This window comes from Mesocricetus auratus, unplaced genomic scaffold (genome assembly GCF_017639785.1).
Source record: "Mesocricetus auratus isolate SY011 unplaced genomic scaffold, BCM_Maur_2.0 Super-Scaffold_100009, whole genome shotgun sequence".
Classification (NCBI taxonomy): Eukaryota; Metazoa; Chordata; class Mammalia; order Rodentia; family Cricetidae; genus Mesocricetus; species Mesocricetus auratus.
Window position 1 is genome coordinate 35422198 of NW_024429193.1, and position 15909 is coordinate 35438106.

The window sequence follows — 15909 nt, forward strand, 5'->3', positions numbered from 1 at the left end:
TTCAGGCAGATCTTCAACTCACTATGTAGCTGGTCTTGAACTCTTGGTCTTCCCTTAGTCTCCAGGTCCAACTCTAAATACTAATTCTGAGTATTTATATTAATAAAATAGCATATACTTTAAAAACAGTTTTGGCTGGGCGGTGGTGGCGCACGCCTTTAATCCCAGCACTCGGGAGGCAGAGGCAGGCGGACCGACAGCCTCCAAAACAATACAGAGAAACCCTGTTTCGTAAAAACCAAAAAAAATAAAATAAAATAAAAACAGTTTTGTTTGTTGAGATATGGTCTCATATATGTTCCGGACTAGGTGTGAATTCACTGTGTAGCCTAGGCTGGCCTCAGTCTAGTTGATTCTCCCATGTCAGCCTCTTGAGCGCTGGAAAACTCAGTTCTAACATTTCAGCTTGGGAACAATGACTTAATGCAGAGCAGACAAGCATAGGTCATTATTTAAAGCAGGAATCTTAAAAGAGCATACAAGAGGATCAACTGAGTTAGGCAGAAAACCTTGGAATTCTTCATAGTATATAGAACTCTACTAGTGTGTAAAACATGAATTGACACTAATGTCTTGATTTAAAGAGACATTAGGCTACATTTAATACATTGAGCTTAGGCAGACAGTAAGAAATTGTCAAGATAATGTCATCCTACTGTATTTTGAGAAAAAACTAGTTTTTGTTTTTAATGAAGGAAAGATTTCATAAGTTTAAGGGCCTAACTACTGTAGGCCTGACCCCACATTGGATGCTCTTTGTAAGTCCTGGGCTCCTAGTACTTCCAAATGACTTGACCGTAGTAAGGTATTCCCATGACTTTCTCCTCAGGCTTCATAATTTGCTGTAATGACTCACAGAACTCAGAGAACATTTAATTATTCCTTGATGATGAGATGCAGGTAAACAGCCATATGAAAAGGCACATATGATGAAGTCCAGAAAGACTCAGTACACTGTGGCACGTGACTATGCTTACTAACCAAGAAGCTCTCTAAACACATTGTTTAGGTTTTTTTATGGATGTTCCATGACATAAACATCATTGATTAAATCATTGATTATTGAATAATCAGTGTGTAGCCCCTCTTCTAAGAATGCTGAAAATTTCAGCCCTGTATTAACAGGATTCCTTTGGTAAACAACCTCTGGCTCCAAGCCACCTCATTAGCAATGAAATCAAGTGTAGTTCAAAGAGGACCATGAGATCATGTACACATCTGACTGGGAAGGAAAAAGAGTTGCCTTTCTTGAAGATCAACAAAGAAGCATGTCTCTGTCACTCAGGAGACTCTAAAGGCTTTAGAAGCTACATATGATAAGAACTGAGGGCACAGGCCCGGTAAGCACTTCTTGCTTACTCTTGTAGTATAGATACTGATATGTATTAGCAGCACATACCAACAACATGGCAACAAGCTAAGTACTTTAAAAACAGTGTTCTTTGAAAAAACTGTTAGCTACCAACAAAGTAGTGTGTTGACTGAAGTTTTTCTATTCTGTCACTAGTTCTGTCTTTGACTGGACTTTCAAAAGGGAAGTTGAAATAAAGTTGAAATTTATTCACTTTATTTATAGGTAGGAGAAATTGAATGGGAGTTCATAGAACATTGAGACATATTGTTATTATAGTTAATCTTATAAGAAGACAAACTGTTTACAGTGTTCCCAAGAAGAATTGGGTGGGACCCTTGAAAATCTGTTTCTCATAAATTCACCATTTATCTCTTGGATTCTTTAAAGATGTGACCCTTTTAAATAAATGGTTGTCAGTTATATGCTCACATAATATGTAATTTTGAGAAATTTTGCATCGTCAGTAGATAAAGGGAAGTTTTAATGGTTAGTGATTATTTGCTTTTTCAAAGAAATCTGAATTATGGAGAAAGTGTGTTGATAATGAATGTTTGGAAACCCATCCATCACTTATCTCTGTCATCTACAAATACTGTATCTTTTATTGGCAGCAAATTTGCTGAAAGACAAAATTAAAAAGTTAAAAGACTATAATTGACCTGGCTTATAGGTCCGTATTTGGGCAGTATGTGATTCCAAAAAACACAAGGAAGCGTGCTGGTCCTGCAGACAGAAAAGGGCTGAGAAAGCAGAACAGAGCAAAAGGCAGTTTGAAGGTTTAAAAGTTACTTTCCTTGTGTACATTGCTAAAGCAGTTGTGTGGGTTAGAACTGACCTGCTTAGGGACTTGGTTGTTACTATCTGTCTCTGTTTCTCCTCCTCCTGAGTTCTCAGGCCAGATGGCTAACTTAGTTTGGCCATGGTGGTCAGGGACCTTCAGCATGAGCAAATCCATTTTGGTCTGTAGGAACATAGTAGAGGAGTTCAGGCCAAAACACCGATTGCTAAGTTTGTATCTGAGTAAAGTTTTCCTGCATTCTCCAGAGAAACAGAACCAACAGGACACATACATGTATGTTTACAAAGAAAGCAGTTTTGTTTTGCTTTGCTTTTTATTTGCTTTATTTCTACTACTGACAGAACTTGGACTACACGGGCAGTTAGGAATTGGGAACACAAGGCCCTTGGTAGTAAGAATAGGATCGTTTCACAGTAGATCAACACAGTGCAACGGGAAGGAAGTGTGGAAACTACTTTCCTGGCTCTTAGAAGGTGACAGAAGTCAAGATGTGCAGGTGATGAGGGAGCTCCCGTGTGAGAATGCCAGGTGGTGGTTCAGCACAGTCCGTGAATATGTTCGCATCAGTCCGCTTAAGTGTGGTCCATTGGAAGCTAGGGCAAACTGTGAGCTGCCTGGTATTTCCTGTAGCCTAATGACTTTATACTCCCAAAGGACAATCTCCCTCTCCTTTGCTTCAAGTCTTTGGTTTCCTGAGCCTGTCTTTACAGTTGTTTCCTCTGCTTCCTCCTTCCAGTTCTAGACACAGGGTATGTGTGCCATTGCTACAGTCTTAGAGATTTGTTGCTTCAGTTTACAAACCCTGCTAGTCCTATGTGAATGGGGTAGTAGGGTGTGACAAGTACACACTAGAGAGATTTCCTTTAAGTAATTGTCTTATGTGGTTGTGGAGGCTTGACAAGACCAAAATCTGCAAAGGATAGTTAGTCCAGGAAGAGCTACAGTTGCAAAGGTAGTCCTCTATCTAGCATTTTGTTCTTCTGATTTAGGATATAGTGGGTAGACCCAGGGGTTTCCTCTTATACTTTATACTTAATTACTTCACTGTACAAATATCAGAAAATGGTTTACATATTTGTGGATACCATTTCAAACTCGTTCAATCTGTTTTTGCTTTTCTAGGATCAGTTCGATAGCTTAGATAAGCATACACAATGGGGAATCGACTTCTTGGAAAGATACGCTAAGTTTGTTAAAGAGAGGATTGAAATTGAACAGAACTATGCAAAACAATTGAGGTAAGTTGATTTACTTTTTCACCTTTTAAAATGAAGTTACATGTTTAAGCAGCTTAATATTGTACAGATTAAACCTTGTGTTTTTACCTAAACTGGTTTGAATTAGAGAACTAATGGTTAATTTAGTTAAATCATTGCCTTGTATCACAGGGAATATTGACTAATTAGATCACATGTCGCTTTGATTGCAGAAAAAAGACATTTAAAATCCTTAAATCTCAGAGCAAAGGGGGAGACCTTGTCTAAGCAGCCAGAGGTTGCTGTCTTTTTTTAGTCTCTTTCCACCTTCAAGCCTCTGAATACAATAGTTCCATGACTAAACAAACAAGACCTGGCGTATTCAGTGTTTTACACTTTCACTCTTCCCTGGTATTTATTTTTTAAAATTCTTTCTAATGCACTGGACTTCAGAATTTCTAAGTCTTGGGAATGGAGTTAGTGCTGTGCTGAGCTCCTATGTTAAAATATTTATTGTCAAAATATTTAAAGGGAAGTTTTTAAATCTTAAATTTGGTAGAATTTCTCTTAAGATTTTGTTCAGATAGCACAATTATTGTTGTTTATCACAGTTTTATAAGTAGTCTTGCTGGAACTTGATAAAAGTAATGCTTAAAGTTTGAAGACCAGCCTATAAAAATTTTAGCTAGGGGGGTTGGAGAGATGGCTCAGAGGTTAAGAACACTGACTGCTCTTCCAGAGGTTTTGAGTTCAATTCCCAGCAGCCACATGGTGGCTCACAACCATCTGTAATGAGATCTGGTGCCCTCATATGATGTGTCAGCATACATGCAAACAGAACACTGCGTACATAATAAATAAATAAATCTTAAAAATTTTTAGCTAATGACTTTGTACTAGATTGATAAACTTGGAAAGAGTACTATTACAAATTGCAAAACAAAATATTGAGAATTTATAAGGTAATACTTAAGCACTCTACAATATCTAATTATCCAGGATAACCCCCAGATCTCAGAGAGTTATAATGGAATCAGTTTTGCTAGAGTAACAGGACTGACTTCCTAATCAACATTCAGGCTTCTTTGGTGCTCTTCTGAGACTGGTGATAAACTGTGGTTTCACTTACTTGCAAGGGAGGGATGGGTATGAGTACTTTATTGAATGAGGGTGGCTGAAGCTCAGAATTATTTATTTTTAAAAAATCTAATCTTATAGGGAGAAATGGGACTTGTCATGACCATGCTGTGTGAGGATTTGCCTCTTTAGAGGAGTGTCACACACTTAAGGAATTTTGCACATTTCCATCCTAAGGGTGGAAATGGAGGGTTATTTCATTATCTAATGTTGAAGGGTTTGGGTAAAGAAGGTTTGGGAGGAGGCATTTTAATTTGAAGCAGACTATTCCTTTCTACATGGAGATTGTTGCTCTGGATGAATGACTGGTAAATGATTGAATTGTCAGGTACTGTTTATAGGGTGTTTTTTGTTCAAAAAGGGAAGAGGCTTGTCTTGTTTATTTCCTCTTTTAGCTACCTACTCCTAGTTTGGTTACAGAGGTTGATTTCATGTTTAGGAGGAGACTGCTGCTCAGTGAAGTACTCTCTGTTTCTTTGTAATAACTGTATTCAGGTTGTTAAATACCCCCCTGTGGGCTGGGAGCAGAGTCTAGATACTTAGCCACTTTGGCCTCCAACTCCTCCTTCCTATCTGAGCCTGCCAAGTGCTAGGTTTCAGTCTTGTATCAGTTTAAATGCATTGCACGACTAAGCATTTTGATACCAAGGCATCCTATGCCCACCTCCCATTATTCCTTTTTAAAATTTTTCTTTTCTATGTTATTTTTTATTTTTTGCAACAGGGTCTCAATGTAAGTCTGGCTGTCTTGGAACTCACTGTGTAGACCAGGCTACTTCCAACTCAGAGATTTACTTACCTCTGGTTCTGCGTGCGTGCGTGTAGGGTGCAAGGATCAAATGAAACACTTTATACTTGCTTTGCAGATATTTTGCCACTAAATTGATCTCCAGTCCAATTGTTACTTTAATAGACTTGTATATGTAAATGGCAGGGATTAATTAAAATTTCTAAGTAAAAAGGAGAAGCTGTATATGCACAATAAATATATATTATTTTCTCTTCTAGTTAAAATAATTGCAGTATTATGTTCTATCATAGAAGTATGGCTGTGTAAAATTATATCCTCCACCCTCCACACTAGAACACCCAAATGTGATAGTGTGGGATATTGGGAGCAAGCTATACTGGAAGGCATGGAGCCTATAAGCTAGTTTTCTCTTAGAGCAGAAATCTCTTTGACTTCCTTTTTAATTGGAGACTTTATTATGTGCATTTATATTCCCATGCCAAGCTGGATAAATGTAATGTATGAATAAATATTATTTCCAATTAACTTAGACTCTTACGACCCTTGATGATTCACTGCTCTCTACCTATATGGGAGTTTATTATCATGTACATCACTGTTTTAAGGTTATTAGTTTACATAGCCTGTGTCTAGGGTAAGCTACATGTTCCATTCCTTTATCAGAGTCTGCCATTAACATGTCACTTGGTTTAAACTGAGAAGAACCCAGGGAGCTATTTTCATACTGACTTTCTGAAAGTAAAAATTAATTTTATTTGTTTTTTGGCCTGCAGTTCTTTAACTGTGGCTTTTTTTTTTTTTTTTTTTTTTTTTGCCCTGCCTTCCTTTCTCGAGAAGGTCTTGCTGTGTGGCCCAGTGGGATTACCAGTGTGTGTCACCATGCCCAGCTGTGTTTATGTTGCCCGTACAGATCTGGCAGAAACCCAGTAGTTACTGTTAGTCTCTTGCCACTTGCTTGCCTCAGTACATATTTCTACCTGAATTGCATCACCAAATTGTATTACTTAAATAGTTTCTGCTTCTTAATTCTAGGATTAAAATTAAGAATCTCTATACTAAAATTCACAAAGGGAGGGGCTTGTTTGTTCTGTTTCTTTCTAGTCCTAGAATAGTGCTTGGTAAGAACAAACAAATTTTTAAAATATATTTACTTAATCCTTACTATAGCACTTAATATGTCAGCATTATTTTCCATGCTTATTAACACATTTTCCTTTAAAAGTATTTGAAATTTCAGTACTATTTTACAGATTTGGAAATGAAGATAGAAAGGTTAAGGCAGAACTAGTCGTCTTTATCTGTTGTTGCTGAACATGGACTCTTGGATATTACATTATATTGCATTTCACCGTTAAGAGATTTACTAATTCTCTGTTAATTACCCCTGCCAGTGCATAGTACATCTTTAAACCTGTCTTAAGACTTTGCTGCATACATTAGTAACTTATCCCCAAACTGAGTAGCATACTGTTGTAATTAAAAAAAAAAAAAAAAACAGCTCGAGAGAGAAAGACACCATGTCACAGAGTTCAAGCAGAGGATTTTTTTTTTTTTATTAAGGGATAAGGGAAAAGTATCGTAAAAGGGGGAAGGGGAGGCGGGAGATCAGCCTCTGCAGACAGGAACTTGGTGGGAGGAAGGGGGGGGGAGAGGGTATGTGGGCAGGGCCCTTTTAAAAGGGAGCATATTGACTGTGCACAGGTGGTTCTCTTAGTGGTAGCAGCTGAGGGTGGATCTTGTCAGTAAAATGTCTAAATACTAACACATACCCCTTCCAACTAACTGATCCATGTAAATATAGCATAGTTAAAACTGTAGAAATTTGATGAAAATATAAATTAGATATCCTAGCATGATGGCACACACCTTTAATCCAAGCACCTGGGGGACAGAGACAGGTCAATCTTTGTGAGTTCCAGGTCATCCATAAAGTTAAGATAAAAAGGGGCTAAACGTTTAGAAGTCCTTCCTTTTAAGGAAACGGTTTTCTCATTCATGAAGCTTCATAAAAATCAGCAGCACTTCAACGAACCCAAGTGTCTAAGGGATAGATTTGGGGTGTTTCTGTTACTTGAGGTCTTAAACTTCATTTAGAGAGTGTTTTTTTTTTTATTACGAAGATTTGAGTAAATACTGTTTACTTTTGTCTCTGTAACCTGTTATAAATTACAGATGGCATCTTACTTTAGTTTTCTGATTTCTCCCTAATATTCTCTTCAAGACTATTAACTTTTTTGTTTTTTGGTTTTACGAGACAGGGTTTCTCTGTATTGGCCTCCAACTCACAGAGATCCGCCTGCCTCTGCCTCCTGAGTGCTGGGATTAAAGACGTGCGCCGCCGCCACCACCACCTGGCAACTATTTTTTCTTGATGCTTTCTCAGAAGAAAAAAGTACAATATTTGGAAAAACTTTTCTTCAGTATCATATAACTGCATCTTGGTATGTGTAGTTGGACCTCATTTAGCTATCATTAGTATAGCTGGCTAGCTGGCTTTTATTTTGCTTTTTTTTATCACTACCTTCTGTTCCCATTCTTGCATTTTTTATGTGCTTTGGAACTCTATTTAATCTTCCTTCTTTCTGTTACACCTAAACAGATGGCTATTCAGTTTAATTGTTAACCAGTTACTAAGCTAGTTTGATTTGTAACAACTTGATTGTGTTATTTTCAGTGTGATTAAACTGCTGTCACAGGAGTTTGATGATTTCTGTAACCATTTGTGTTTAGCACTTACAGAGTACCTGCCTTATAGTAGGCTTCTGCCTTAAATTTTTGTGGGATGATTCAATAAAGTGTCACTTTTCTAATAAAGTCAAGCATAACCACTTCCATAGAACTGAAAGGCATGTTCCTGACCATTATATAAAAGCATTTTCTTAGATTATATGATTTGAACAGAACTTATTTTGTAAAGCATAAAAGTTTTTTTTTTTTTTTTTTTTTTGGTTTTTCAAGACAGGGTTTCTCTGTGGCTTTGGAGGCTGTCCTGGAACTATCTCTTGTAGACCAGGCTGGCCTCGAACTCACAGAGATCCGCCTGCCTCTGCCTCCCAAGTGCTGGGATTAAAGGCGTGCGCCACCAACGCTCGGCTCAAGCATAAAAGTTTTTAAGAAAGAAAACTAAGTTCAAACCTGTTGGGTTGAATGTCTTCATGATAGAAATCTCACTCTTTAATGATCTCATTGTTTGAATATTAAACTCAAAGATAGCTTGGTTGCTCATAATATCAGTTGTGTATACTTTATTCAGCCCCTCACCCTTTTCTGAAAATCCGCCCAGGACCTCATGTCTGATAGGCACTCAAGCACTGAGCCTGATAGCTCTCATTTGGTTGGTGTTTTGAATCTTAAATTTGAAAGGAAAACAAAGATCAAATTTCTTAACAGAAATTTATCTGAAAAACAATACTTAAGTCTGTGGTGTCAGTTTGTTCTTCAGTTTAAATTGAACAGATAAGATTTTTTCTTTTCTATTTTAAACATACTTGGAAAAATATTCTTCTGAAAGATCTAGTTTCCTAAAAAGCCTCATTGTTATGCTTATCACATTGCTAACATTCTTTAAGTATAGACTGGAGTTGATATGCTAATGTGTAGACACATCCATCTATATTTTATGTGTAGTATATATTTGACATGTTGAAAATAAAGCAAAAACTAGGAGCTGGTGTGTGAAAAATACGAGAAGACCATTTGCATACCTTCATTGTTCGGAGCTTGTTTCATTTTCTTCCCTTTCTTTGGGTTTTTCATGCATCAGTATTTAAAGCTTCTAATTTCCTTTTTCACCTGTTTACTCGGCATCTGTCATTAGTATGTGTGTAGATATTGAGACTGAAAGTATTTTATATTCAGATGTTCTGGTACTATATAGTAATGAGTGGGGTCATAGCCTATATTTTAGTTTTAAAAATTGAAGTAAAATGATAAAATTTACCATGTTAACTATTTAAAAGGTATGAATTATTGATGTTAAGTACATTCACATGGTTGTGTAGCCATCACCATCATCTGTCTCCATAACTCTTTTCATCATTCAGAACAGAAATACTACCCATTGAATAATAGCTCCTCAATGCAACCTCCCTCAACCCCTATAAACTACTCTCCTATTGTCTTATACACCTATTTGCTACCTTGTTCCTAATTTATTTCATTTATGATATTCTTAGTGATACAAGTAGCATCTATGTTAACAGTATTCATATTTAATACTTAAAAACTCTCCAACATACTTTGGTTCCTTTCTTTTTTTCTTTTTAAATAGATTAAAGGGGAAAATGAGGCACAGAATAGGAATAGAAAAGAAACAGAAATATAAGTTTAAGTTTATAGCCATCAACTAGTATAGAGAATGCCCTGTACAAAACATGTAAGACTCAAAATGCAGTGTTCCTTTAAACAGGCTTAAGAGTCCAATCTCTGATATTTAAACTTTAGGCTATATAGTTCTTGTTTTTGGATGGATTACTGAGTGGCACAGTCCTTACTTTAATTTAATTTGAAGAGAACCATGGCCACTTGACTCAGGTAGAAGTAAATGAAGTGTTTGGTTTCATGTGTTACATAACAAAGTTTCATCCCCATGGTGGGTTGTGCTTGTCAACTCCTTCTTGATACGGGCTGCATTATCTTTTTCCTATATCCCATTCTTCAGAGCCTGACAGCATACCCTACCAAGTTCTGTTGCATCTCCCCTGTTGTGTTTGCACTTCTGACCCCTAGCTTCTGCGCATATGTGGTACTGAGGATCAGAGGCTTGCTGACTGCTAAAGGCTCCTGGAGGAGGTGTTGGCACTTGTCAGTCCAGGAAAGAGATGTTGTTGCTACCTGAGCACATCTCTATCTTCTTCCTTTTTAGGATGAATGTTATTATTTGTACATACACATTTTATTTGTTCACTTGTTGGGAATTTGCATTGTTTTCTACCTTGGATTATTGTGAAAAGTGCTGCTTTGGATGTGAATATACAAGTAGTCTCTTTAGGACTTTCAGGTTGGTTGGTTTTGCATATCCAGAAACAAGATAGTGGAATCATGTATTATGTGTATCATTTTTTTACTTCAAAAAATTAGTCATTGAGAGTTTCACATTCACCCCTTCCCCAACTCTTCCCAGATCTACCCCCTGCTTCCCTATCCACACAGCTTTGTGCTCTTTTTTCCTCTTAAACCCTGTAAGATCAATTTAAGCTGCCTAACACTCACAGATCTGTGATGTTCTACTTAGTGTGGTTGACTTACCGCTGTCGTTCCTTCTCTCCAAAGCCAACAATTGCCAATAGCTCCAAGCTAGTAGTAGGATTGAGTAGATGGAGGCTTCTGTCCTGCCCCATCCCACAGCCATTGAGTCCCAAGTAAACACACAGAGACTTATACTAATTAAAAACTGTTTGGTCAAAGGCTCAGAATTATTGGTTAGCTCTCTATTATTAACCCATTTCTATTACTCTATATATCTCCAAGTGGTCTTGGCTTACCAGAGAATGTCCAGGCATCCTACCTTCCCAGTAGCTACATGGCATCTCTCTTGAGACACCTCTTTGAGTTCCAAGAATTCTCCTACTCTGGTGGCCCCACATATACTTCCTGCCTGGCTACATCCTGCTTGATCATTGACCAAAACAACTTTATTCATCAACCAATAAGAGAAACATATATCTGCAGCATAGAGAAAGATATTCCTCATCATCTTCTCTTTTCTGTCTAAATAAAAAGGAAGGTTTTAACATAGTAAAATTAAATATAACAATATAGTTATCAAGCAAGAACTGTAATAACAATATTTAGTCCATTAACATTTGGCAAAATTTAAAGAAAATATTGTATCTATCCTATTTTTGTGAGTCTAAAGTTTTATCTTTTATCATAGTTATGGTTATGGTTTTCCTTAGCTATCTGTCTTCAACTTCATCAAAGACTCCAGAAGGATAATATATAATCTCTAGAATTGACAGATACAACTTGCTGCCTGGCCAGTCACCCAAAGTTCCTCTTTAACGTTGGGGAGTCCCTCTTTAGCCTATAGGCCCAGAATGTCTGGCAGACTTTTTAATGAAGCAGGAAATTTGAAGCTCTGTCTTGGCAAAGTTAATCAGTTACTGTCTTCTATAAAGCAGGACCACTGAAGGACCATCCTGTCTCTTGGCAAGTTCAGCAGTCACTTTTCTTTGTGACCTGCTTGTCTGACAGCATGCTAACTGTCAGCAGTTGAGGCAAGGATGGTTCTTTGCCCAACAGGCCAGTTTTGCTACATTGACAGCAAACTTCAGAATGAGTTTCTTCGGTGCCCATCTTTCTCTCTGACGTAATTGGTATTGCCAGGAGCAGTTGTGTCTCATTGTCATGAAAAATCCTAGTAAACCATTTTAAATGCCATATTCTGTAGGACTTTGAAAGGTTTTGAAGACTACCTATCCATTTGATATCCATATTTCTCTGTATATATAGAAAACCTAACCAACATAAGTTTCGACTATTGTAGGTGACTATCTATAATCTGTATTTAATTATACATTACATTTTTAAAAGAGCTGTATAAACATATCTAAGCAAGATTAGAAATACACATATGACAAAAATGACCTTAAATTTTTATCAATAAACCAAAATCCATACCAATGCAAAGTATTCATATCTTTATCATATTTTCTTTTTTATTTAGAAAGAGATGACGCCAGGTGGTGGTGGTGCACGCCTTTAATCCCAGCACTCAGGAGGCAGAGGCAGGTGGATCTCTGTGAGTTCGAGGCTGGGCTGGACTGACAGCCTCCAAAACAATACAGGGAAACCCTGTCTAGTAAAACCAAAAAAAAAAAAAAAAAAAAAAAAGAAAGAGATTGACTTCAATCATTAATCATTATTTATTCATTTATTTGTTTATTTGTTTTTTGAGACAGTGTTTCTCTGTATTGCTTTGGAGGCTGTCCAGGAACTCGCTATGTAGATCAGGCTGACCTCAAACTTGAAGACATATACCTGCCTCTGCCTCCTGAGTTCTGGGATTAAAGGTGTGTGCCACCAATGCCTGTCGATCATTAACCATTTATAACCAGCCCTGTTTAAATGAAAACAAACATAATATTTGGGAATGTAGGCGTAGTTCTCCCCAAACTGCTTCCTGCTGTTTGGGGGAAACACAGAACCCTGTCCAAATCTTGGCTGTAGTATTCTGTGAGGCTGCATCTTTTTAGCTGTGTTGGATGCTGGATCACCTGAGCTGCTGCTTCATGGGGGCTTGCTTGATTAAACCGTATTAGTCTGGAAGGAATTCACAGCTTTTCATCTTCTGTGGAAACAAAAGCAGAACCTCTTTTCCAAAGTAACATGTCCTTAGACTTAAATTTTGAAGTTAAGGCATTTTCAAAATGTATAGGTTGGATTAATCCAGCAACATTTATAATGAAACGTCGTTTAACAGCTGTTGCTTATTCCTCAGCATTCAAACAATTAAAAGACAACACAATAACATATAGTACCACTGTGAGTTCATAAGTGCAGCTTCCCTGCTGTATACAGAAGACACTGTTTTTTCTTTGTTCTCGTCAACTGCCTTAGCTATGAATATATGACTAAGTATGTATGTAGTCTGTATGTTCCCCCTTAAAGACTGAGCATTCTGTAGTTTGCTTTCTATTCCTTGGCCAGTTTTGGGTCTATATGTTAATCCCTATCTATTGCAGATAAGAGCTTCACAGAGTAAATTATTAGGAGTTGGTTTAATACTCTGCCTGTTTAGCAACATAATAATAGATTCTTCCCAATGCCTGTGAACTGTCTAGCAATAGGTTTTGGGCAAGATGATGGTGCCAGGTTTAAGTTTCATCTTATGGAGTGGGGCTTAAGTCCAGTCAGAAATTGGTAGGTTACACCCATGATGTTCATGCCACTATTGCACCAGTGAACCTGTCTTGCCAAGTCAGTAATAATTGTAGCTTGTAGGATTTGTAGCTGGGTATCATTGGTGATTACTTTTCTTTCCCAGTAACTTTCTTTCTTTTTTTTTTTTGGTTTTACGAGACAGGGTTTCTCTGTTTTGGAGGCTGTCGGTCCAGCCTGTCCTCGAACTCACAGAGATCCTCCTGCCTCTGCCTCCCGAGTGCTGGGATTAAAGGCGTGCACCACCAACGCCCGGCTTCCCAGTAACTTTCATAGCTCCTTGAAGCACTATGAAAGCTAGCCAATAGGAATGATGCCTCCGGGTACATACCAGCTTGATTTTACCATGTTTTTGACTTAAGTATGTGATGTCTTCAGCAATAAGGTCTTGCCATCAAGTTATAGAGGGCATCCAAGAACAATCAATGGCAGTAGTCTGTGTTGTTTGGAGGCTTATAGGACCTCACTGAGTAACCCATTCCTGGTGTTGGGCTTTTTATTTGTTAGTCTCTAGTGTCTAGTATTAGAATTGTATCGGAATTTTGGGAATTGCATTGAACCTTTAAAATCCTGGTAGGATGGTCATTTTCACAATGTTAATCCTGCCAATCCATGAGCATAGAAGGTCTTTCCATCCTCAATTAATTTTTTCAGTGTCTTAAAGTTTTCATTGTACAAGTCTTTCATGTCTTTGGTTAGAAATATTCTAACACGCATATGCACGCACACGCGTGCACACACACACGTGCATAGAGGTGGGCGCGTGTAGAGGTGGGAGACACATGATGGACAGACAATTTTGAATGACGTTGTTTCCTTGATTTCTTTCTCATTATGTTTGTTATTTGTATATATACAGGCTACTGAGGTTTGGGTGTTAATTTTATATCCTGCTGCTTTGCGGAATGTGGTTATTAGCTGTAGGAGTTTTCTGGTGTAGTTTTTATGGTCTTTTAACTTATAGAATCATATTCTCTGCAGATAACAAAACTTTTGCTACTTAACTTTCCTACTAGTATTCCTCTAGCTCCACTTTTCTTACTCTTCTAACCCATTTTTATGTTGAAAAGGAGTGGGAGAGTGTACATCCTTGTCCTATTCCTGATTTTATTGGAAATGCTTTGAATTTTTCTCCATTTTGGATGATATTGACTGTGGGCTCTTTGTATATTGCCTTTACTATGTTGAGATGTTCCCTGTGTCCCTGTTTTCCCCAGTACTTTTATCATGCATGGGTGTTGAATTTTGTTAAAGGCCTTTTCTACAACTAGTGAGATGATTATGTGGTTTTTCTCCCTTAGTCTTATTTATGTGATAGATTATTTTTATTGATTTATGTTCTTGAATTCTGCTCCAATGTATTTTGAGAATTTTTGTGTCTGTGTTCAAAAACAAGGGCCTGCAATTTCTGCAATTTTCCTTTCCTTTTTTTTTTTTTTTTTTTTTTTTTTTGGTTTTTCAAGACAGGGTTTTATTGTTTTGGAGGCTGTCCTGGAACTAGCTCTGTAGACCAGGCTGGCCTCGAACTCACAGAGATCCACCTGCCTCTGCCTCCCTGAGTGCTGGATTAAAGGTGTGCATCACCAACGCCCGGCCCTTTTCATTTTTTTTTTTGTTTTGTTTTTGTAGTAGTTTTTGTTCTTTGGTTATCAGAATACTGACTTTGTAAAAAAAATTTGGAAATGTTCTTCCTTTTCTATTTTGTGGAATAACTTGAGGAATATTGTTGTTTATTCTTCATTGGAGGTCTGATAGAATTCTGCACTGAATCCATGTGCCTTCTGCCACTTGCCTGAGGAGCACATGTCTGCTTTGCCTTTCTGTGTCCCTTCTGCACACCCCCTTCAGGTAGGGAGTCCCAACTAGAGCTGGTAATCCTTCCTCCCCTGCCAAGCGTGTTTGTCATCATCCCAAGCGGGAAAGCCTGATTTCCCCCACTTCAGTTCTACCTATGGTAGTTTGAATGAGAATGACTCCCATTGTCTCATATGTTTAAATCCTTGGTCCCTAGTTAGTGGAACTGTTTGGGAAAGATAAGGAGGTGTGACCCCATTGGAAGAGATATGTCACTGGGAACCTGTCTTTGAGATTTCACAAGACCCATGTCCTCCCCAATCTTCCTCTCTTTTTCCTATTTGTGGATCAAGATGTAAGCTCTCACTCAGCTCTCCCTGCTACCATGCTTTTGATCTGTCACTTGAACTCTAATCATTTGAAACTCCAATCCCCAAATTAAATGCTTTCTTTTATAAGTTGCCTTGGTGATGGTGCTTTATCACAGAAGTAGCAGAGTAGCTAAATACCTCAGATTCTCTCTGTGTGTGTACCTGATCCTTTCTCTGGGCAGATATCTGACTTTCTATGCCAACTACACCGATCCTCTTTGCAAGGATCCCCTTTCTACAGGAAGGGTCACTAATCTACACTAGTGCTTAATCCACCCCTGCAACCTGCCTAAGGAACATGTGTCATGCCTTCCTTCCAGTGTTCCTTCTCAAAAGACCTCTTTAAGGATCCCAGGCATATTCCCATTCTATTATGTGGAAGTCCACTGCCTGTAAAAGTGTGCTTCCATAGGCATTTCCCCCAGACCCCTGAAGATAGGTCTATTCCTGGGCTTAGAAACCTCACATAGCAAGACATGAGCCAGAGCTCCCACTCCTGAAACCCTATTTGAATATCAACACTGAATTGCCCAGAGATAGAACCCTAGACTTCGTACAGCTGTTAAAGCACTTGGCAAATAAATTGGAGTAACAGGAAAAAGAGTTTCAAACACCCAGTCAACAAA

The 15909-nt window shown here is 38.0% G+C and overlaps 1 protein-coding gene across 4 annotated transcripts in view; it reads left to right on the top strand.

The window, feature by feature from the left end:
- Positions 1-15909, top strand: part of Fnbp1l (formin binding protein 1 like) — a 76863-nt gene that overhangs the window by 24619 nt on the left and 36335 nt on the right. For all 4 annotated transcript variants that reach the window (XM_040751926.1, XM_040751928.1, XM_040751929.1 and 1 more), the window contains exon 2: positions 3276-3391. In XM_040751926.1, coding sequence (XP_040607860.1) covers positions 3276-3391 — 116 coding nt within the window. The remainder of the gene's footprint in view (positions 1-3275; positions 3392-15909) is intronic.